This window comes from Taurulus bubalis, assembly GCF_910589615.1.
Source record: "Taurulus bubalis genome assembly, chromosome: 4".
Taxonomy (NCBI): Eukaryota; Metazoa; Chordata; class Actinopteri; order Perciformes; family Cottidae; genus Taurulus; species Taurulus bubalis.
The window spans coordinates 7,544,883-7,569,190 of NC_136592.1; the positions used below are offsets into that span (position 1 = coordinate 7,544,883).

The following is a 24,308-nucleotide window of genomic DNA, read 5'->3' on the forward strand; positions in this document are numbered from 1 at the left end:
AGGACCTTTGGTCCATAGGTACATGGACCAAGTAAAACATGTTGGGAACCAAACACCGGCCTCCTGGGTTAACGTCTTTGCTTGTTGCTGCTGCAATGTTTGTCAGTTCCTTAAAACTTAAACACAAGTATGTTATATGCCCCTTCAGAGGGCACATTTGAAATATACATTGTGCCATTTGACTGCCAGTTGGCTTCTAATGAGGGGAGACTGATGCCACCCGGGTTAAAGCGGCACTAGTTCCAGAGATCCTCCCTGATTGGCCACAGACAGTGGAGGTCTTGGAAAACAGCAAACTGGTCGGTCTGTGTTGTTCACGCTCCAGAGAAGTAGAGGAAAGTTTGTTCTCGTTAATTAGGACCGTAAGTGATGAACCTCATGAAAGTGTTTACGTTTCTCCTCTTTGTGGCAGATCTGAATAAATTAAACTTGCATGCTGGTCCACTCTTCCCACTCACATGAGCAATCCTCCTCAAGCACCACATTGTAGAATAGAGTATCAGTGTTCCAAAGCAATAACTATTTTAATGGGACATTCCATTAAAATAGTGTGAAACCAGCAAGGGATTTTCTTCATGGTTTTTGTTACAACAGTGGAAACCACCATGCTTTGGATGGCATTTACAAGAAGTGTAATGTTGCCATGGAGACAATGGAAATAGATCCGGTTGTGTCCATTGACTGCTGCCAGTCGGAGGAACAGTCGACCAATCTGAGTTTAATAGGCCGGATTAAGAACCGAACGTCATCTTTACACAGCCATTAAAATATGCAACAAAATAATGTCAAAACGATTGCATGAGATTGACACAGCTGTTGACTCACATCCATGCCAACTCATATTTCCTGATGTGACGCTACTGCAGAAAGGGACATTGGATGTGTCACTCACTACTGATTGGTCGGGGGTAAAACACAACAAAATAGCACCTTCCCACAGCAAGAAACGTGCCAACAAGAACACAGTGTCCGGCTGAATAAATGAAGCAAACACAAAATGGTAATTCAGTCGGATCAGTCTTCTATATCTGTTGGCATTTTGATGAATCAGCACCAAGAAAAGTCATGTTATTTGCTACCAGCTACTAGTTTCTGATTGCATTATAACCATGAAGCGCACAGACAACCATCACCTGGAATAATTATGTTACTGAAGAAAACCTCTGAATAGGATGATGAGGAAGATCTGATCAGTTATGAGGATTGTCAGTTTTAGAGGATTTCTCAGCAGATGTTCTCCAGCGGTCATTGTGTGTTTTCTGAATAGACGGAGTGCCACTTCCAATTTGCAATCAGGTTCAACCGTTCTCTTTTGTGTGTGTTCACAAATGGTAAACTATGCTTCACACTCTAAATCCAACAGTGTACTCAACCCTTCATCGTCCCCCCTATAATAATCCTTCATTCCTGATACGGGCCAATATATCGACTATATTTTTCCCCTTTTTCCTCAAGTAATCCTCCGTTTCATCTGGTCCTGACTCTGGACTCTGGGGTGCTGTCAACAGTCCTCTGGCCTAGTTCTCAGAGCACCACCAGTCCACTCCAGTCTGCCCAGCGCTCCGCTGAGAGCTCCACTCCACCACCACTACAGTGGATGAGAAGCTTACTGTCTCCTCTCGGGCCTTTTGTTCCCTTTGTTTCCCCCACAGCAAGACAGGAAAACAGAGGAAATCCAGCAAGAGAGACAGGGGGAGAGCGAGGACGGGTGGAGGCAGGCGGAGAGGGATGTCGGGATTAGCCAGATTTGATTTTTTTGTATAATCGAGCCAATTCACACGTTAAAAAAAAAAACGCGAGAGCCAAACAAAAGGGGGTAATTTCACAGTGCTTCGTATGTATAATCGACTGGCTGTGAGTTTTGAAACAGAGGATCACGCTTACGTTTGTATTTATCAAGGGTGGGGATGGATCTAAAACCCACAGAGAAGAACGCTCCATATTATCTATATCACGTCTCTCAAAGAGAATTGTGTCTTTGGTCTGCTTGCTTTTGTCACGTACTGCCTATAGGGCGCACTATCCTGCTTTAAAATACAATTTGATACACTAATGATTTCACTCTTTTCCCACTAAATAATTCAAACCTACTGGAGAATGCTGGTTTCTGTCACTTTAAAGTTACATTGATTTATTCAGCCTGCAAACATCTCCTTGGGATTTAGAATGGAATGGCAATCTTTGTTTCACTTATGTCACCTGTTATCATCTGGGTCATCAGTCAAATGTCAAATTATTATCAGCCTGAGGCATATCTGTCAACAACATTCATCACAGTACATTCATACATTTGTTGAGAGATTCTGCTGACAGATGAGACTACCGTAAATAGAAAAATGGCAGCATTGGATTGGTCTTTGATCAAATATTTAAGGGGAAAATAGCATACAAATTAAAGGAGGTTGGGTTGAACCATAGTTGGAAAAAACATCTGACTTTGCAGGGTTTCCCTCAGGACACGGTTCACCCGAGACGGTAAACCGCACTGATTGATCAAATGCAGCAGCAGCTTGGTCAAAGGCCCGCCGTGTCAGACCATGACGCTCGACATGGCCGTCGTTATGGCGGGAGTAAAGGAGGAGGTCAGGTGGCGTCGAGCGAAGCGTGATAAAGTCAGTGTTGGGAGTAGTTCACGGTAGATGGTTGGGTCCAAAAACACAACTTTCACATGGGAGACCCCTGTTCGAGTCCTGTGTGAAATCGCCACGTCTCGTACGTAAACAACTTAACTACGACGCAGATATACTTCCCCTTATTCATTGGTGGAGCTTAAGAAGAAGAACACAAGATAAATCTTTACTTATTTGAAGACAATATACTTGTATTTTGTTTATTTAACTAAAAAAGCATCATGCAGTAGATAAGCAGAGTCATGGTTTCCTCCAGCATGCTGAGTGAAACACGTCTCCCAGCACATTGGCTGGCACTTTGTTTCAAAGGGAAAAGACCAGCATGCAGATGAGGAGACAGAGGCTGCCTCGCTGCATAATTGATGAAGTGCAGCAGCTAATTCCAATCTAAACATAGTGATGAGGGGGAAAAGGAAACCATCTGTGTGTTGTGTCTCCGCGCCGCAAGGCCAGAGAGCACAGACGCCCTATCAGTGAAACATCTGCCCGATGGGATGTCTGCAACATGTTTTTGGGGGCAAAACAATACCGATGAATGTCATGTAATACGGCAGACAGGAGTAGCCATGAATGTATGCACGTAATCAGTCGCTACACGACACGCTGCTGCATCACAGCAGGAGTGGAGGATGAAAGATGGGGAGGGAAAAGAAGCAAGCAGTTGGCTGTTGACCCAAAACAAACTGGAATATCAGCTGCGACCTCGAACAGTGGTTTATGTTAAAGAGTCTTTTAGCTTTGCACTTTCAGAAAGTTGCAGCGTTGCAAAAATCAGATCCAAAAGAAAAAAAGGTGGAGACAGCAGAGGCTGAGATATCCTCAATTTTTGTCCTTTCGCCAAAAACACTGCATAACTACGCTTCCCACAATGCTGCTTGCCTGGTTAAGTTATTTCCCCAGACTTTAGAAAGCTCCTCCAGAGCCACAGACAACATTACAACTTGTCACATTACAAATATGACAAGTAAACGTGCTCCTCTTTCAGCTCTCCGTAGCACTCGGTCTAACGCTGTGTTTTTTTTTATACATAAGCATAAATGTTCAGGAATGAATCATGTTTTGTGGGCAGAGATTTACACACAGAATAGCACACTGATATAAAAGACAAGGCCCTCCACATTATTTGCCATTGGGCAGTATGTTCACGAGCAGCCATCAATCACCCAGGCTCTTATAGGTTTAAGGATGGCCTTTTCCTTTCCTCTCCTGAAAGTAATTATTATCTGCACAGCTCCAATCGTGTGAAAGGGCCGTCGAGGCTGAAGGTGCATCCGTCGGACCACTTAGTGTAAGTAACGGTTACTGTGACCCTCAGCACTCGGGAGACATGTATGCGGCCGGATGGAAACCCAAACAGATGAGCCCTAAAATCTCAACCCTGGTAGCTGAAGAGTAAAAGACATATGAGGAGGGACATCATTATCTGAGTCTAATTGAATAAAGTCTGCAACAATTTGTGGCTTTAGACGCGTTACTGTTGACCTCCAGAGTTTCATACCGAGAAGAATTCAAGATCTGACATTGAAGCTGCACTTATTATTATTACAATATTGATTTTCTACAATACCAAGGGGTCAAATGGCAATATGTGCAACATTTAAGGGCTCACTCGTGGTGCCAAACCCACGGAGGACTGTCCCCCGTCTCTGGTTCGCCTCAGCTCCGTGGAGCATTTTAGCTTCTTTCAGCTCGTTGTTATTGATTCAGCGGCAACTTTACTGTTTGAGTTACGTCTCACCACTTTGATCAAACTCAGCAGGAAGCTGTTTGCAGTAAATTATCTTTGAGTAAACCAACAACCTGCCCAGCACCAAACGGTAAACAGAATACATTAATGGCTAGCTGGTAGCATTTTGCTGCTAGGTGGAGATCAAAACTGGGCTAATAGGCCGTCATTCATGCCTATACCTACACATCTGTATTACACTAAGAGGCCGATACATCTGCATGGCTTCTCAGTCAGGCCGTAATTTAGACAAACATCCTTCAGCTGTCTGTACAGAAGATGATTGTTATAAATTTACTGTTGCGTGTCACAGTTTTTTGCTAATGTTGAGTTGTCCTTGGCCAGTGTGCAATGTGGAAGATGCGCTAAACGTAAAGCTTTACAAACACTTGACACATGGCAAGGCGGGGCTGTGCAGCAGCGAATACAAGATGCCGTGAGACGAAGAGGCTGTCAGTGCTGATGGAGAGGAGGGCGGAGTTTCTTTATGGCTGAATGCAGATGCTGCATTGTAATTTTCCATTTCTCTGAATTCCTCTACAGCTGTACCGTTCTACTCAATTCTGCTGCTTCTGGCACTAAAGAGGAGCTGAGCATTTGAGTTTCATACACAGACACATTAACTCTTTAGCTCAATCTGTAGTCTGATACTGCATGCAAGCCCCCACCCCAAGCAAGCGCATACAAACTAAACACGTCTCTCTCTAAAATTAAGATGTGATATATAGAGCATGAAGAGAAGAGAACTTTCTGTTCATTCAGTCGAAATGAACAAGAGAATATTGATTTGCCACATTCATTGTTATTCTCTGTCTCTGGCCTGTTCATAAGGATCAGTGTGTTTTACAGTGAACAGCTGAGTGTGATGAGAAGGCTTTGACAGGCCTGACAAAGGGCTCAGTGAGAGAGGCTGTCTTGGCTGGCTCCCAGCAGCCTCCACGCCTCCCACGACAAGTCCTCCCCATTCATCTCTGCCGGCCCTAACGAGCCCCGGGGCCCAAACCACCTCGGAGATTTTAACGAGTTCTAACGAGGGAGATGCTCCTTTACTGCGTCCTGTGATTGGGTTGGCCTTTTGGCACCTTTTACTCACGAAAACTGAGCTGAATCTTTTTACACGGTTGTTTTTGCTTTGGGAAAAAAAGTACCAAGGTCATCTGAACCATTTCAAGTCTCAACAATGTACGTCAATGAGGCAACTTTCCCTCAAGCTGCAGGACGCAGCAGCCCTGCTCTCAGCTCGCTTCTTCTTCACATAAAGATCACTTTGGATTAATTTCAGTACCACCGCTTTCTGAGTGGGAAATCATAGGTTTATACATATTTCTCCTTGTTGATTGTAGTGTTGCTTGAAAGATCCCCAATGCTTTTTGGCAGTGGAAGTTATACCTTAATAACAAGTCAGGTCCCCAAGATTCCCCGGATAGTGTGATTCTGCTACCAGGACAGGAACTGTCTCGTTTTTTGGAGGGAAAATATGAATCCAGTGGTTTCTGAGCTGTTGCGTTCACAAGGATGGACCGGACGGACAGACGGATGGACGGACGTCAGCCACGGCTATCAAGATGTTTTCCATGGCGAATGTGTAGAAACACAGCATGACATAAGCAGAGATAGATACAAACCAATCTTACCAAGTTGTTAAAGCTAGCGTTAATTCAAAACATACTGTATGTGCTCCTTGAGCCTTGAATAGATTTCTGACTTTGCCCCCACTGCAAAACACCGAGGGAGAACACATGTCATGGAAGACATTTTGACATGTCTCGATAAAAAATGACTGACGGCGGAATTCTATTCGGCCGCTTTGGCTCTCTGGTATTGTTCACGCTGGCTCACTGTCACGCCGCTGTGGCTGAGACACGGTTTGTGTTATCCGTAGCACCTGAGCTTTTTCTCTTTTACGACAAGTCAAAATGTCTGCTGCAAAGAAGGCCGGTTGCACTGATGGCCGTACAGGAGCCATGACGACGCAAGAGCAGCCTCGGCCTCTTTGACACGCACCCCGGGGCCTCTGTTTTTACGACAGCCCGGCGGTGGGAAGTCCCCATGGACCACACAGACACAAACACGCCACAGATTGGACCGATGATAGGCTTCCACAGAGCATCTTCAGTTCTGCAGCATGGCCCAGAGTCATAGGACATAAAAGGGCTGGACAACAACGGGCAGTCTCTATGAGGACGCAGACCACTTCCCTTCCAGTTCTCCCAGTCGGTTGATGTTGTTGTTGTTGTTTGTTCAGCTTGAGCTTTATGTAACGAGGAGGCAGGCACTGTTTCCACTGAACCCCAGCACTGATGGAATTTGCTTCCCCAGTAGTAGAAAAACCTACGAATTCAACTCTCTTACAATCAATTGCGATATGAAAGCTTCCAATTCATTGTACAGTGAGCATTGAGTCTCAATTAGTTTTTATATCTTTTACAGGTTAATTGCAAACCCCAGAGTGAGGTGACACGGTGCAGCAGTGACGCCTTCGTGACTTTGAGGGCATCAGGAAAAAGGCGTCTTCTGGTGAGACCGAACGTGAACTTTGTGGCCTAAATGCCAGCTGCTACTGGACAGCAAGTGTATCCAAAAAATGTCCACTTCATGGTTGGGACGTATTTTGCAGCAGCAAGAAAAACAAGAGAGACCTTTTTGGAAAGTAAATCATTAGTTGAATAATCAATATGGATGGGTAATCATTTTCTTAATTCATTTTTGGCTTCTCAAATATGAATATTTGCTGGATTTCCCTACAATGATACTAAATGTTGGCTTTTGGACTGTCCCACCAATACAAGCTTCAGGAAATTGCAATGTGAATTTTTCCCTGACATATTGTAGACCAGTCTATTCATTTAATGAACTATCTGATTAATTGATAATGACAGTCATCAGTTACTGCCATGCAAAGCAATGACAGTCAAACTGACGGGGTTTGAGATTACACTCTTTTTTAAATGGAATCATATGCTCATGAATCAAGTATTTAGATTTCATGATACACACTTACATAATCTAAAATGATAACACAGCACACTAAGCATACTAACTCAAATTTCTCAGAAAATCTGAATTGATTAAATAAACTGCACATGGAATGCCACAGTGTAGTTCAATAAAACTGATATCTTAATGTGAATACTCTGTATTTGTGTGAATAAAACATGTAAAAAACACAAAGCTACTCAGCGTTGAATAGATCTCAATGGAAAATGCAGTGAAAACTGCACGAACACAAGTTTGCTAAACTGGTAGAGGCTCACCTGAAGGGCAGATAGCCGGACATGCACGTCAGCATCTGCACGTGTGTGAACACATGCAGACCGCACGTAATGACCAAAACTGACAACTGCACATGTGTGAACACATCTGTCTGTGACACACCTTTCTCCTTATTATTATTCATCATCATATCTATCCCCAGAGAGCTTGCTGCCGGTGCGGTGCTTGTGGTCAGAACATACACTGTGTGTAAATTTGTTTTTATGAATACACAAAAATGTAAGACGATGTCCAATCTACATGACCAAAACTTCTAATGCTTTGTCCACACCAAACGCAAAGCACATTTTCAATTTACTCGCGATTTTGCATCTACTCCCGTCCAGTCGCTTGTTGTGAGCACATCATCAGACAGGTAGTTGATACAGGAAACGATGGCGTGAGAGGGTTATGACACGCAAACTAAGATCCCCTGCCGGCATCGAAGCAGAGACTCTGGCATGCTGGTAGTGGTCTTCAAAACCAGATACACCAGGACAGACTTGCACCGATGTTTTTGGAATTGAACTTGTCCTAAACCGTATTTGTACGGCAACATTTAGAAAGAGTCACGGTCATCCACATGGAAGCGCTGCTGCAAGTCCGCAGGGACACTAAACCCACGTTGGTGTTGTATGTAGACTACACACTCTGCAGTGTGAAGCATGGTCAAGGCCAGAGGACAGAAGCAAAGCAGATGTGGTCGGCCAACAAGCCGCAGTCTCTTCCTGGTTCCCACCATAACTGAGCCGAGGACTTAACTCTGCACGACTGAAGATTAAAAAAAAACAGGCAAAACAAGGCCTCTCTTTATGACTGATATACTGATATATATATATATATATATATATATATATATATATATATATATATATATGTGTGTGTTCATGGGGTTGTTGAAAGCAGTCCTCACCATGAATCAACCCGTGAACATCATGACAGTAAGTCAGTACAGAAACAAAAGCATTTAGTTTGGATCTGTCTGGATTTGGGGAAACCCTCCTAGGCTGTCGGCACTATTCTCGTACGTCTCGTGTGTGAAAATAAGGCTTTTAATGTAGTCTATAAATATCAAATCACAAGTTCCCAGGGCTAAAAATAGAATGTCCTCAATGCTCCTCATTTAATCTGAACGACAGTCTATAAATTAAAATGGAATCAATTGACAAAGATATGAAATACATAGAATTGTTTACCATGACTTAGCATAATTATAGCATCATTATTCTTACTTCAACTGAATAAAAAGTAAAATGTATGCAGGAAATATATACTATATATACACAGTATACAGTATATATATTACAATAACGGTTTTCTGTAGCCTTTTTGCACATGTCGTGCTCATTTTCATGTTCATATTTGTATTCTGGGTTTCTACCAGAATTTTTTTACATACTTTGTAAAGAAAATGATACATGATATATCTCCTTTAAACGTATTGTAATTACATATAATCATCATGAATCTGTATACAAGTATATATGAGTGGGTCTTTTTGTGGTAAGATGTGGTTACCTGCACAACTGCAAAGTCTCAGATTGATGTTCTTGTGTGTGTACTGGGTTTTTGAGGTTGTTACTGACGATGTTTTAAATATTTGGGAGTTATATGTATGCTGGCATTTTTTGCACACAGCATTGGATATTTAGTCTATTAACTATTATTATCTATTAACAACATTTTTTTCAAATTATATTTCACACAGCAATTCAGGACTATGTGTGAATGCTTGAGCAAATAAAATGCAGGTAAGGGAATGGGACTAACAAGGTCAAAACCTTTAAAAAACACTCTCCTGTTTCTTAAGGGACCAGGAAATCATATTTTACTTTATTGCATCCTACTGCAACTGTCAACTAAATAGTACATATACCCAGAAACCACCGGTCCATATAACCGGCTGACCGTGAACGTGACCTCTGCGTCTCATCATATTACCCCTCTGTGACCTGTGACCTATGACCTATGACCTGTGTGTGTGTGTGTGTGTGTGTGTGTGTGTGTGTGGGGGTGTGTGTGTGTGTGTGTGTGGGTGTGTGTGGGTGACTAATTCACTAGAGAGTTGCAAGACATATAGCCTCCAGGGATACACATTGGCAGACAACAACATAATGTCCTTACACACACACACACACGCACACACACACACACACACACACACACACACACACACACACACACACACACACACACACACACACACACACACACACAATTTAACAGCGTATGGGAAGGTTTTACATTCTATTATATATTTCAAATGCCGAACATCTTCATTTTCAACACAGATGGTAGAATCTCAACCACAAAAATGCAACTATGACGTTATGACTGATGTTTTGTTATCATGAGCTTCTTGGCAGCTCCCAATATACACCATTATTTATATACAATAATCCGGACAATGCAACACCATGAGAGACCAAGGACAATGTCCATGTATCATGCACACACACACACACACACACACACACACACGGAGTGACAGGCTATATTAGGTGGAGGATCTGCTGAGGCTATAAAGAGGAAGGGAGACCTCGGAGAGGAGCAGGAGGAGGAAGAGGAAGATGATGGAGAAAGAGGAAGAAAAAGTACTTTCTAAACAGCATGGGTTCAATCTGCTGACAGCAGCATTTAGCTGGGCTCTCGTCCCGAACATGAGCCATGACACCTAAAACCACCAAGGACAGATTTAGGTCCACTACAGAGATGAAACCAGTTAACAAACTGGGATGGCCGGCTGGTCACAGAGTCACAGCTGAGTGGATTCAGACGCATGTCAAAACCTACTTTGACCAACAAGTCATCTCATAGAAAAACAAGCGCATACAAGCATTCAGGTCAAGCTATTTCGGTTTCCTTCTATCAGCCGCTAACATGTTTTCATCGTCGGTTGTTCTGCAGATTATCTTCTTTAAATGTGTAAAATGTCAGAAAATGATGAAAAATGCGTTGCTGAAAGCGAACGTGAATTATTGAAATAGCTCGTTTTGTTTTTGCTCGACCAAATGTTCAATGAACTATCATGAGCCGCTGGAACCAGAGAGGCACTTTGCTTGAAAAATGAACGGAGTATAAAAACGGTTGCAGATTAATTTGATGTCAATCAATTCATCGGTTAATTCACGGAATTGCTTCCACTTTGTATTTATGTTGCATCAAAAGTAGGTTCGGTCCCGGCTGACACGCTGACTGACGGAAATATCCATGTTGCTAACTCATTTTCGTCCTTTGACACTTTGAAGGATATTATGACGGATATTTGAAATCAGTTATTGGTATACTGCAACCAAACAATCCCACATGTTCTGCGGTGCTTCTGTGGCCTCTCAGTACCTTGAACATGGATCATGTGGACTGTTACCAGCTGAGGAAGAACTGTCTCTTTGCCCCGAGTCTTGCATCCGCTTAATAGCCAAAGCTGTCAAAACAAACAGCCTGCTTCCCAGAACCAATGCAGAAAAAGCTATTAATCCACTTGCTCCTTCTGACAAATGGCTTCTTCTTTATAGACACTGATCAAAGCCACATTGTTTCTCGCTGAGTGCGTCCGTGGGGCCGGTGACTCAATGAATCACATACACTCGCCGATGTTCATTCACCGCCTCCTCGGGGATTCGGGGGAATTAAGCCCGGAAGTGTTTTTTTTTGGGCCCAGCTTGTAGTGACCCACATATATCAGAGTGCGCTGGATAACGTAAACAAGAGGAGCATTAGAAACACCAATGAATAATAGATGCGCACAGAGGGAGGAGGAGAAACAGCGAGATGCCTTTAAAGGGTTTTTCCACAAAAGTTGTGTTTGAGTGTCAGTGAGAAATACGACATATAGATAAATACCATAATATAAAAATGTCTTGAAGCTTTGGGGAGATTTATGTTTGCTGATGATTCTGGGAAAAGTCAAAGTGTCAAAGAACCACAATATGACACCATAACGCTTCAGAGACGCAACGTACTGTCCCAACAACTGAACACACTCTGACGTCTCACTTTGCACCTTCATCCATGAACTCTGTCCACGAACAGTACAGATGCTGCGTCATAGCTGCTGATGTTGCTATGCAACCAAACCCCCGGATGGTTTTCAGAGCGATGAGCATCATTACAAGTCTTTCATCGTCTCAAAAGGCTTGTGTTTTGGAGGAATAATGATTTCCCTTTCTCAGGAACTGTCAAAACCGTCAAAATCGTCAAAACCGTCAAAACCGTCAAAACCGTCAAAACCGTCAAAACCGTCTTGATTCATGATCTGCACGAGTCGCTGGGTCCCATTCAGCTCTGAGAAGAATCTCCACCTAAAGTGCTGGCGACCGGCCTGTGCTTCTGGAACTGCTAATGTCCTATCACAACACGAGGAACGCTAACTATTTCTAATCGCGGCCACGTAGACAATTACACACATGCTTTGGAGGCAGCCATTGGTTGAGACTACATGTAGACTTTAGTTGCAGTTAGCGAGCGAACTGAACACCCGTTTCGTTCACCCCTCCCATTTACGAAGTATAGAAGAACTACAGTGGCCTTCAGGCGAATGAAAGATGGTGTTGGGATGCATTGTGGGAATTGTAGGACCCAGTGTGACCCAGACTAAAGCCTTGTTTATACTCTTGGCCAGAGGACGTACAAACAAAAAGAAGGGTGTAAAATCAAAAAGACACCGAGTGTGACTCATAGCTACGCCCATATATGGCCCAGAGGGTGGAGGTTCACTCATATCTCCAATACAACTGTATTACCTTTGTACAAACCCTGCAAAGAAACAAGTATTACACACATAATAAGGAAGCACAGGTTGAATATCCTTTAAACAATTTTAACACCTCCTGTTGCTAAAGCATTTAAAAGTGAATTTATTTTTTTTTCCCTGTAAAAATGAACTATCTGTGACAGTCACAATCACACGCACGGTCATCGTAGCGTCCACCGCTTCAATTTGGACCATTCTTCCTTAATACCCACATTAACTTTACTCGTTTTTTATTCAGTAATTTCACCAGGCAATATGTGGACTATTGGAAGTATTATTGGGTAATGTATCATGTGTTGGATTACTAGTACTAGTACACCCACATCAGACAGCCACTGTCTACTTGACCTCTAGCATTCAGGGTCATACAGATGACAAACTAAATGTGAAGAGTTTGGAGAAGAGTTGAGAATGTGTCTTTGAAGAGAAACAGACAGACAGACAGAGCTGCATGGGCGTCTGACAGGCAGACACATTGACAGAGACTCTGCCTTGAACCATTTAGAGGGACGCTTTCATCCAAAGCATCTGCTGGGTGGGTACTGAACCACTTATGCCGTGGCACCAGCCGCTGTCAGGGACCATGCCGGAGTCGTCAAGCCGCAGACTGACAGACAGACAGACAGACAGACAGACAGACTGGGTGTCTGCCGGCTGCGAGGCTTCTCACGCCTTCATGTTCGCGTGCCGGATCGGCCTGACAGAAAATCAATGACGCTGCACTCTCATGGAGACGCACAGCATAAGAAAGAAAACATGCGACGGTCATCGTGTCTGTGTGTCTGAGTCTCATACAGGTAACACAAAAAAAACACAACAAGGCGACGATGATTGTAATAATGGTGATGGTGATGATGATGGTGATGATGATGATGATGATGATGATGATGATGATGATGATGAAGCAGTACCCGGCCAGGTCGACATGCCTATGTAGCGGAATGCGTCCTAACCGACGCGTGCGTCCATTAGCGGTTTGCTCCATAAAGCCATGGAGTGGCCCGGAGGTCCCGGTTGGTTCGCGCTCTCTTGCCGTTAACGGGCCATTCAAAGAGGCCCGGTGACGTGCGGATCAGGACGCATTGAGAAACCTTTATGGTCTGTTTTGTGGTCCCGATTTTTGTTCTTTCTTTCTTGCAGGAGGGGGTTGGGGGGGTAAGCGTCAAGTGTCTCCGATAACGGATGCATTTGCCTTTACATGCGCAGCCAATATTCTGGGTGTGGGGGGCGGGGGGGATTGACACCAACAACCGCTGCACGACTGTCACCGCTCCATGCTAGCGGTCCAACCCAATGCAATCACAATCCGCATCAGGCTATTGCTGCAAAAAGGAGAGGAGCGTGTCCAGACATTTTCAAACCGAGTCACCCGGCTCCATTCTGATTAGGCTGCATATGCTTATGCTCAGGGAGGAGGCGCGTGCGTTTAGCCACGTTCACGGATCCAGTGAAACGATGGAGAAAAGAAGAAGAAAAAACACAAGCTTTTATTTACCTTCATGTCGTTGACGATCGCCTGGAATAGACCCCCGAGGGCCCCGCATTCCTTCTCCACGGTCTCCATGTTTGCCAAATCCACCATTCACCGGAATTTGCCGAAGCGCGCACCAGCTGCGCGCTACCAACACTCAGCAGGAAAAATAAATAAAAATAAAGATAAATGCCAAAATGTATGTCCACAAAAATCACGACCGGGTTCTCCGCTTTCTCCTTTCAAACCGGGAGACCGACAATAACGGAGGAGGGATGCAGTAAGAACGGGAGGAGAAGGAGGAGGAGGTGGTGGAGGAGAAGGGTGAAAAAAAGAGAAAAGATGCCGAAAGAAACGACTTGCGCTGCGGTCTCGTCCAAAACGAAACGGAAGATGGGTTGTGAGAGAAGATGGTCTCTCTCTCTCTCTCTCTCTCTCTCTCTCTCTCTCTCTCTCTCGCTCTCTCTCTCTCTCTCTGAGTGTGTGTGTGTGTGTGTATCTCTCTCTCTTTATCTTTCTCTGTATGTCTCTCTCTCTCTCTCCCTCTCTCTCTCTTTCTCTCTCTCTCTCTCTCTCCCCGGTTCCGGGTCAGTCAGACGTATAGCGGGAGTTCAGATGGCACCGGGACGTCCGCTCATCTTTGCGCAGCCAGCGCTACGCGGTGTCGGCGGGGGACGCATGTGTGAAGGCAGCAGCGGAGAACCGGAGCGATGGATCGCCGTGTGTGTCTGTGCGCGCTGGTTCAAGGCAGGCTGTGATTGGCGCAGAGGTGGTGGGCTCAGCGGCGCGGGCAGAGCAGCCAGTAATACGACCCGTGCGACTGCAAAGGAGTCCAAAAAAAAGAAGGAAAAAAAAAGGAGGCTGGACAACTCTGGACGGACCTGTCACATGTCCAGAAGCACGCACATACACACACTCCCGCAGACCACCATACAAAAAAATCTGCAGAGGGTAAATGTCCAATAAATGTAGCCACCAGAAGAGCGCGTGCATGTGTGGAATGTCCCGATGAATCACTTTGTTTTCTTTTTCAAAATGTATCACCCTCATAACCTTTCAGTGACCTATAAGGGCTGTTATTTGAGGTACTGTTATATGGGCATTCTTTAAAAACAAGGAGGTATTAATGTTTTCAATGGGGCACATCTATCCGGCTTCTTGATTTGGAAAAACATAGTTCCGTAAGATTCATCCGCCTGTTGGGATGCAGAACAGCAAACGGAGGAGAGTAGCGTTCCTGGTGTTGGTTTAAAACTCCTCGTTCTGTGTGAAGCTAGTAGAGTCAGTGCTTCTGTTGTGTTGCCCTGATGAGTCCTAACTTTGCCTGCACGTGACCTCAGTGTTCGTCTGTTCACCCAGTGCAAACAGGGTGCTGTGTTTTGGAGAAGCTGCAGAACGGGGAAGTTCCCCAGAGTGAATTCAAACGCACAAGATGTTTCTTCAACAAAAGTGACTGGACTTTTAAACGGGCAATACTGTAGGCAGCCTCTTTGAAAAGATGTGCGTGTCGTGAATGCCAAGACGGATAGCAAAGGTTGAAGAAATCAGAGTGTTTCATTTGTTTTTACTGATTTGGTGCAACAAAGGTGCTGTGTGTAACGGCCAGCCACCTGGAACTCAGAGAGCCAGTCAAAATAACACGGCTATCATCTATCTTCAGCCTCTAGTTTATGTTAGACTTTTGTTGTGTTTACTATGCCACGAACCTGTAAGCTTCCATATGTTTGTTTCCTGAATTAAAGCCAAAGTGGCAGAAACGTGACCTTCATCTCATCTTCTCCGCTGCCGCTTCTAAGCCAGTGTAAAAAACAGTTCCCCGGGATCAGAGCCCAGAGCTGGGGGCTCACTGTCGCCTCTCCAGGTTACAAGCGGTACTACAAGACAGGACGAGCTACTGAATCTCATCTCAGTAGATACAGTATCTCTGCAACCCAACACATCTTTGACTTGACGTCAACCCTGTAGCCTCTTCACAATCTGTTGGTAATGTCAGTTCATTTTGAATGTTTTAAACTTAAATTCTGGCCAGATCTTACACACTGCACCTTCAACAGTTTTGTGGATGAACTTGAGAATATGTATTTACATGACTGCAGTGGCGGGCCGTGGATTTTCTACCTGCGGATTCAGTGCCATCTGAGTCATAGTCTCGATCAGCCCCGCTCTCCTCTAAATGTGCTGTATCCCCGCTTCAAGCGTCCTGCTGCGTGTCTCATGCGGTTCACTCAGCACATGCCCGTAACCCTCTGTGCAAAAGGAAGTCCATTTCTCCGGCTGTCTTCTTCTTCTTTTGTGGTTTTAAGGCGGATTGCATCCAACAAAGCCGCTGCACCACTGACCAATCACAGCGCATGTTAATGGTCACGCTGGGGCCTGTGGCAAAACACACGTCTATAACGCTAGCAGGCCGTTCGCTTGTAGTTTAACCGGCTTTTCTCCCGTAGAGATACAGAGGTGAAATCTGATTGGACAAGAGCTGTTCTTAACCAGCTGCTGTGCTGCAGGCTGGAAGCTGAGGAACAGAGGAAGACAGGAGCTGTGCAATGAGAAAATAAGCTGATAGGGTTAAATAATTATAATACATGTAGTGTATTTGTGAAAAACAATTACATTCTAAAATAGCTATAACTTTTAATTATAATTATTTGATTTTTTTAATTAAAAAAATATAATTATAAAATAACTATAATAGCAGATTCTGTTTAGGCCAGCAGAGAAGGCTTAGAAGGCCCTGACGGCCCGCCGCTGCATGACTGTGGTCGTAAGTTTCCGAATAACTCCTATTATTATCATAACACCGTGCCTGTGGTGTAGAAATGTATATGTGATTCTGCACACTACAAACATATTTTGCGAGGCGGTTGCGGCTCTGTTTCAGTGTCCTTCCTTCCTCCTGAACAGAACAACATTGTTCATTTGGTTTGGATAAAACTAAGAGAGTGAGGAATAGGAACCACGCGGTTGTGTATCGGCAACATGCACTGTACAACATGCACTGTACTTACACTGCAGGGCATTCAAGTAACAGGATACCGTAAGCGACCAGAATGATGGTTCAAACGTCACAGAGCCCTGGATATTCCTGTGACTGCAGATGGAGCATGTCAGGGAGTGGTGCTGGGAAATCAGACAGCAAAGGGGAGTGGTAGGTGGGATCCTTTTTTTTTTCTTGTCTCGGTTTCAGGCAGTGATAGGGCAGGCAACATGATAACTTCATGGTGATTTCAGAGTGTGATATTATTATAATATAATATAGTAATTTTTTTCGAAAAGTTTTTGTGTCGAGGCCAGAAGTCACAAACTCCGCTTAACGTGAATGGGAAGACATTTAGACATGTATTGCCATATAGGTTTCTTTGTGACAGAGCAGGTGACAACAGACACATGCCGAGGTGAGCATCTACAGTGTGTGTGTGTGTGTGTGTGTGTGTGTGTGTGTGTGTGTGTATGAACACCATATGTGCACAGTTTGTGAGCATCCATGTGGCTACATTGGTCCTCTGTGGCGACCTTGACAGAAGGAAGGAGGTCATAGATATCACATAGCCGGTGTTTTTCTCGTCTTAGCCCTAACCCTTCCTGTGTGTTTGGGTGTGTCCTGGGCACAGTTGATTTACACACACACACACACACACTCTCTGGTCACCGTAACACCCGGCAAATCGACCCGTTCCTTTGGACTTGGCAGGAAACTGAAGAGCACGTGTTTGCGAGCGCAACAAAATCCCCCTTCCTCATTATCTCCCACGAGGCCTTTTTTTCTTTCTTTCTGAAAATGGTCCAATCTGTGCAGAAGGTAAACAGACTTCAAAGAGTCGTGAAAACAGTGCGAGTGTATTAACAGCTGTGTATGTTGAAGTGACAGATTCCAGCCAGGTTAAATCAATTTGACAAGGTTTTACTGCATTCCTGACTGTGGACCTGTTTTCTATTTAAAGATGCCTCACACACAGCTACCGGAGGGGCCAGACGGTCTCACAGTAAGTCCTGACTCAGTACCTACATCCTCTTGGTATTGGACCTAAACACATACCATTTCTAAGAAAAAGCAGCCCACCAATTGTCCATCTTTTCATTGTCACTGTCGTGGCGGTCCAGACATTCAGGATTTGATTTTGTGTTCAAATATTTGTGCCCAGTTTATTCTTGCATAATAGACACATTTATGTATCTGTACATTCATTTCTTCAGGACAGGATAATCACACCTTGCCCTGGAAACTTACTTTAAAGGCCCTAACCCACCATGTCGGCCAGTGACGAGCATCTCTGGTCTCAACTGTCCGTTGTTGGTGGCTTTTTTGGCCAATTCAGCATGTTGCATTGGCAGCGGAGCCTGTCGGTGAGAGAATCCCTCCGATTAGCTGTTTAGCTCTAGTGAATCAGTGCAACAGAAGAAAAGTGAGAAAAGCAAGCAAACGACTTCAGTCCAGATGAATATGGACTCCCACCGCCTGCTGGTATGGAGAGTTATTCCGTCTCATGAAGGCAAAGAATGAGCATGCTAGTCGGATGTCGGTCGGAGTCTTGGCGGCGTGTTCAAGAGCAGCCTTTTGGCCAGGTGGGGGAGTGACGCGTCCTTCATCGCTGCTAGTTCTTTGATGTCGCTTTGCTGCGTCTGGGTCTTTATTTGACTGTTGCATACTGGGGGTTTAAAAAAACAAACATTGTTTAGGTGGAAACCAATTGAATAGAAAGATTATTAGATTTGCATGTGGCACTCAACTAAGTATTTCCAGAACTGTTTAACTGCACAACACGCAGTGATAAGACCCCTGTTAGCGTTAGCTAGCGAACAGGACACATGGAATTCCAGTGAGAGCTTGCATTCAGTAGCTTTAATAACACCAAGTCACCAAGTCTAAGACTCAGTGAGTAGTGAACTCTGAAAGGGTTGCAGACTGTCAGTTATGGGCAGCAAGGCTGAAGAGAACAGAAGTCTTCCTCTCACAAGCAACCGGTGATGAACAGGTTTCTGTTTCAGGAGATGGAAGTCGAATAAAAGAGTCACATAAATTATCGAGACTTACGTTCAGTCAACGTGACACTCCTTAGTATGTTCATCTGATATTCCAATATAATCTAACCCTAGACTAACCTTCTACTCCCAGTGGGACGTTTTAAGAATGGCTTTGCCAAAGCGAAACACCTGTGAATATTCCAGCCTTTTATATACATTATTGTGGCACTCCACGCTGAACCAGGAAGCTGTTCCTATTGAGATCTGCACATTTTGATGGTCAACTTTCCTCAACCAATCACTTGGGATTTATTCTATTCTCATTCAGCTGTCGCTCAGAGGGATCTTTGTCTCTTTCAACCGCGTTTTGTTCTCCATGTACAAAACAAACCCTTCATACAAAATAACATTTAATAAACAACTTTCCACAACCTGAATGCATCATAGTCCTCTCAGTCATCACACTGTATATCATAGATGGAAATGTTTCTCCAAAATAGAATATTTGGGCTTTTTTTTAAATGATTTTCTAATATTTCTGTCATAAACAAACCATTAAAACATTAGAAAAGTCATAGATGCAGTTTTCATTTAGCGTCGGTCCGTATCCTTTGAGAATTCATGTCGTTCCTCAGTGTATTTCGGAGTGAAAGCAGCTTGAAGCTCTGCACTGCGCTGCGCTCTGTCCCTGTCCCTGGGCGGGGTCAGGGGTCAGATGTCAGCTGACCGTAGAATCTGCTGGCTCTGCGTTTTCTTTTGAGAGGAACTTGAGCAACTGATGTCGCCCGTCCCGAAAGCAGATGTGAGCAGTTCCCGACACAATGGCGCGTGGATACATGTGAACTTGTGTCGGCGTCTTTGGGCGAGCTGCAGATTTGATCTTCAGCTGGAAGATCTGTGAACGAGAGACAACAAGGACTTTATGTTTGGTTTGGTCAGAAGAGGAACTAAAACCAGCAGCAACACTTGCTGCTGCAGCATTTGTCAGCGACATATAATTACAGGAAGCAGATTGTACGTGATAGATGAAGGCGCACAAGATCAGTCAAAAGCACCTTTAATCTAATATTTTTGGTTGGACAAAGCAAAAACTACAGAATAAATTGATGAAGCGAATAATGAGACGTGGTGATGAACGCAGTGCAGCGTCAAACGTCTTGTTGATTCAACTCGTGATGACGCTCGTGATTCTATGGACCAGAGCGAGCGCTCGTGGTTTACACCCGGCCTGTCATTCAGTGCCAACGCAGAAGGCGACGTGCCCTTTTCATGGAGCGAGGCGGCGGAGTCGGGACGTGGAGGTCGAGGCGGTGGACTGGAGTGTAGCAGGTCTGACCTTCTCGTTACAGACCCGTGTTTCCAAATAACTGTTACAAAAATAATATCTGATCGTTTTCAGGCACCATTGTTTAGTCAGTAGGTTAGAGATGCTCAACAACAAACAAAAGTAAAATAACTATTCCCTCTATAGTAAGTAAATTACGTAATTTTTACCAGGACATTCCTAAAAAAATACTGTATCAGCAAATAAAGCATTACAGTTCCATTCCCCAAAATGGAGGTCTAGATTCTACCAGAGCCCTTTTGCCACTGTCTGGAATAAAATATCTCAGTCTCAAGGGGAAAAAAAATTATAAATAAATACTGGAATACAAAAATGTGTACATTTCACCAGATCTGCTGCTGACAAAATGATTCAGTATTCAAGGTATAGTACTCAAACGAGCTGTGTTTAATGAGTCTGCAGTTGGAGCAATGCGCCACGTCTTTCCTCACAGACCTGTTTTTTTCAATGGAAAACAGAAAGTGTACAGAGATTGGGGTAATATTAACCGGTGTCATTCATTTGAGCCTGTCTGTCACTTTCTCTCTCCCTCCTTCGGTCACGCGCTTTCTCTCCCTCGCTTCCAGCATCCCTTCCTCTCTGAGTGCTGAGTAAGTCTCTGCGTCTGTCAAGTGTCAGGACCAGACGCAGGGAGGGGACATGCAGAGGGTCGAGGAGGGAGGAAACAAGGATTGGAGAGCTTAAGAAAAGAAGTGGGGGAGGTCGCCATTGAAGATAAAGGAGGGAGTACAGGAGAGACCCCAATTTTTATTCCCCTACTGCATCCTTCCTCTTCCTCCTCTTCCTACTCCTCCTTCTTCTTCTCCTCCTCTTCCTCCTCCTCTGCATGGCAGAGCAGAATGTAGGTCTGCGCTTGCCTACAGCCATCAGCAACAATCAGTTCTGCCCCAGTTACTGACGCATCTCACAGACTAAACACACACACACACACACACACACACACACACGTCACAACACGCAGATGTGTGCACGTGAATGCACATAGAAACAGACGTGCTTACAATATGCTTTGCGGAAACACACACAAAGGGAGCAGTGTGTCAGAAGAACACACACATACACCTACACACACACACGCACACACACACACGTTGGCATACAGACAGATGATGTGCAACACGCCTGCACAGACGCATGCAGACATCTGAAGAGGATCATGTGTCACACTGTAACAGAGAGAGCGTTTGATATATTTCTAATTAAAATATTACTACTATTGTTATATCATATATATGATATATGCCATAATATATAATACATCATTATATTATTGCACCCATGTCTCACTGTACTGTGCCCCGATCTGCACCGCACACACGTTCTTGTTTCTAGACGTGTTTGTTTTTCCCTGATTCAGTGTCTGCAGGTCCTACTGTGCCGCACACACACACACACACACACACACACACACACACACACACACACACACACACACACACACACACACACACACACACACATACACACACACTCACTCACTCACTCACTCACTCACTCACTCACTCACTCTCTCACTCTCTCATTCACTCACACACACGCACTCACTCACTCACTCACTCACACACACACACATACACACACACACTCACTCACACACACACTCACTCACTCACTCACACACACACACACACACACACACACACACACACACACACACATACACACACACACACCTACACACACTCACACACACACACACACACACACACACACACACACACTCACACACACACACACATACACACACTAACTCACTCAATACATGAAACACACCTCTCGGAATCCGACTACAACAAAGTGATGTCACCACAATGCACTCACTCTTTCTCGGTTCACTGCCACACAAAACAAAGAGGGGTATGTATCTGTGTATGTTTATATGTTTTTGCCCATAACTCCGCCATCACCAATCCTAAATGCCGTTTCATCGTGAGAAACATATCAATCAGTCCAGTCACAACGCTGATGACATGCATCATTTTTCTTCATCCTTTCTCAAACATTTCCAACTGCCCAGTCATGACAGGAGGCGACTTTAACACCGCTGTCGTCCCCATCAGCAGACAGAACTGATATGTCAAACAATAAGCGTACAATAAGTGTACTTGGCAATCCACAGAAACAATAGGGCATGAGTGATTTTGGTTTTGCCGATAGTTGTCGACCGCAGCACCCGAACCCAAGAGAATACTCGTTCTTCTCATGCTCTGACTTCCTCCTCACCAGCAATTCAATTATTTATAATATTTCAGACTCCGAGATCCATCTTTCTTTATTAGCGACCGTGCTCCCGAAACATTCACATGGAACAAAACTACTCGACATAAACCCATCACCAGATGGCGCTTCAATACATCTCTTCTAAAAGAGACGTCTCATGAAAAAAAGAGTAGAGTGGGTGTCCTTCCTGGAAATATATGATTGCACAAAGTCATCACCAACCCTTCTGTGGGAATTAATCTCAGAATGAATTAACATGCCCTTCCTTTTAAAAACAGTCTGACATAACACCATCAGTAAAATGAGAATTAGACTCGTCCATCGCTCCTGATGCTGACTTCTGGAACCAAATGTGTAACAACATCTACTCAGTGGCGGGCCGTGCATTTTCTACCTAGGCCTGCTGTCTGATATCGTATACATAAATACACGGGATGCTGTTCGGTGCGCAGCTGGTTAATGAGAAAATAAGCTAATCGGGAAAAATAATTATAATAAATGTAGTGTATTTGTGAAAAACAATTAAATTATAAAATAGATATAACTTTGTGAATCTGTTTAGGCCAGCAGAGAAGGCTTAGCAGGCCCTGACGGCCCACCACTGCATCTACTCCACAACTACAAATGCCAGTCAACTCACACAGTACAGTATAAGGTGCTCCACAGAATTCACTACACCGGGCACATTTTTTTTTAATGGGATCCACGTCAGACATCTGCTCACATTGCACACAAAATATCCACCAGAGCGCACCAGTGAACACGTTGAGTGAGCACGGTGCTCACACCTTCTGTGAGCACGAGGAGTTTGAGAAGTGGATTAAGAATCTAACGTGATATATGATAACACAGTATATGTATATTGGTATGTATATAACTTTGCACATTTGGGAAAAGATCTCACTGCATAGACTACTGAACTACTGAAGATTACTGAAATATCGTAAAATGGAAACCAGAAAAGAGACAGGAAGTGAGGACAATGATGAACAAGACTAATTGTGACAACATAGTGCATATTTATGTGATGCAGCCTCAACCTGCTGGCTGAGCCTGATGAAGTGAACTGCTGAAATGTGAAGAATGGCTTAGACTTGTTACAGTTTTTTCCAAAATAAACTCCTGTCTTCACAGGAAACAACGTAGTTTGGTTCATGCAACACAACTATTTAGTGGGTTTAGGAAAAGATCGACGCTTGGGTTTAAACAACGAAGGAAATTACAAGAAAAATAAAACGACGTTGACTTTTTCCTCCACGGGGTGAACGAACAGCGGCCTCCTGACTGAAAGATAGATGTTTGTTGGCCATCTTGCAGATTTTAAATTCACTGACTTTTACCGTTAAGTTACATTTAGCTGACGCTTTTATCCAAAGCGACTTACATTTTGGCTCTGTACACCGTAGACACAGCAACGGGGCTTTTTATGAATTCACCAACCAGGAAATGAACCCTGGACCTGCTTCCAGGTCAGTTCATGGACAAGGACAAAAAGCTACATGTGGTCCTCCTTAAACTTCTGACCCGTCCTTTAAAAGAAAATACAGTACACTGTAAATGCACTTCATTGTGCCTCTTGAGACAGATTTCCTTCCGCTGCATGCAGGCTTGGTTGCAAAAAAGCAGAATACGAGGGCAGAACAAAGATGGCGGACTACCTCGACCTTAGTTATTCAGGGCACTATTGATCAGTACAAGCACCTAATGAACCGATCCTCATCAGACAAACGAAGCTCCTCGCTCTCCGTTCTGAAAGCCACACAAACCAAGCTTCCTGTGAAGCATTGGTGAAAACAAAAAAACAGGTCATCGGTGCTGACATGACGCACTTTTTCCCCAAACATCCTGAGCTGTACTTAAAGGTCCTCGCCGTTCGGAATTTATTTAATGTGAATAAATCTTTGTAAGTGACTCATCGGGACGCCCATCTGGGCTGCTTTCTAAAGGTCCCG

The 24,308-nt window shown here is 44.2% G+C and overlaps 1 protein-coding gene across 1 annotated transcript in view; it reads right to left on the reverse strand.

Annotated features, from left to right (window-relative positions):
* Positions 1-13,925, reverse strand: part of mtss1lb (MTSS I-BAR domain containing 2b) — a gene marked incomplete at both ends in the record, with an annotated part of 60,995 nt that extends 47,070 nt beyond the window's left edge. Inside the window, one exon of the mRNA XM_079216648.1 lies at positions 13,857-13,925. Within this exon, the coding sequence (XP_079072774.1) occupies positions 13,857-13,925 (69 nt within the window). The remainder of the gene's footprint in view (positions 1-13,856) is intronic.
* Positions 13,926-24,308: the final 10,383 nt, after the last annotated feature.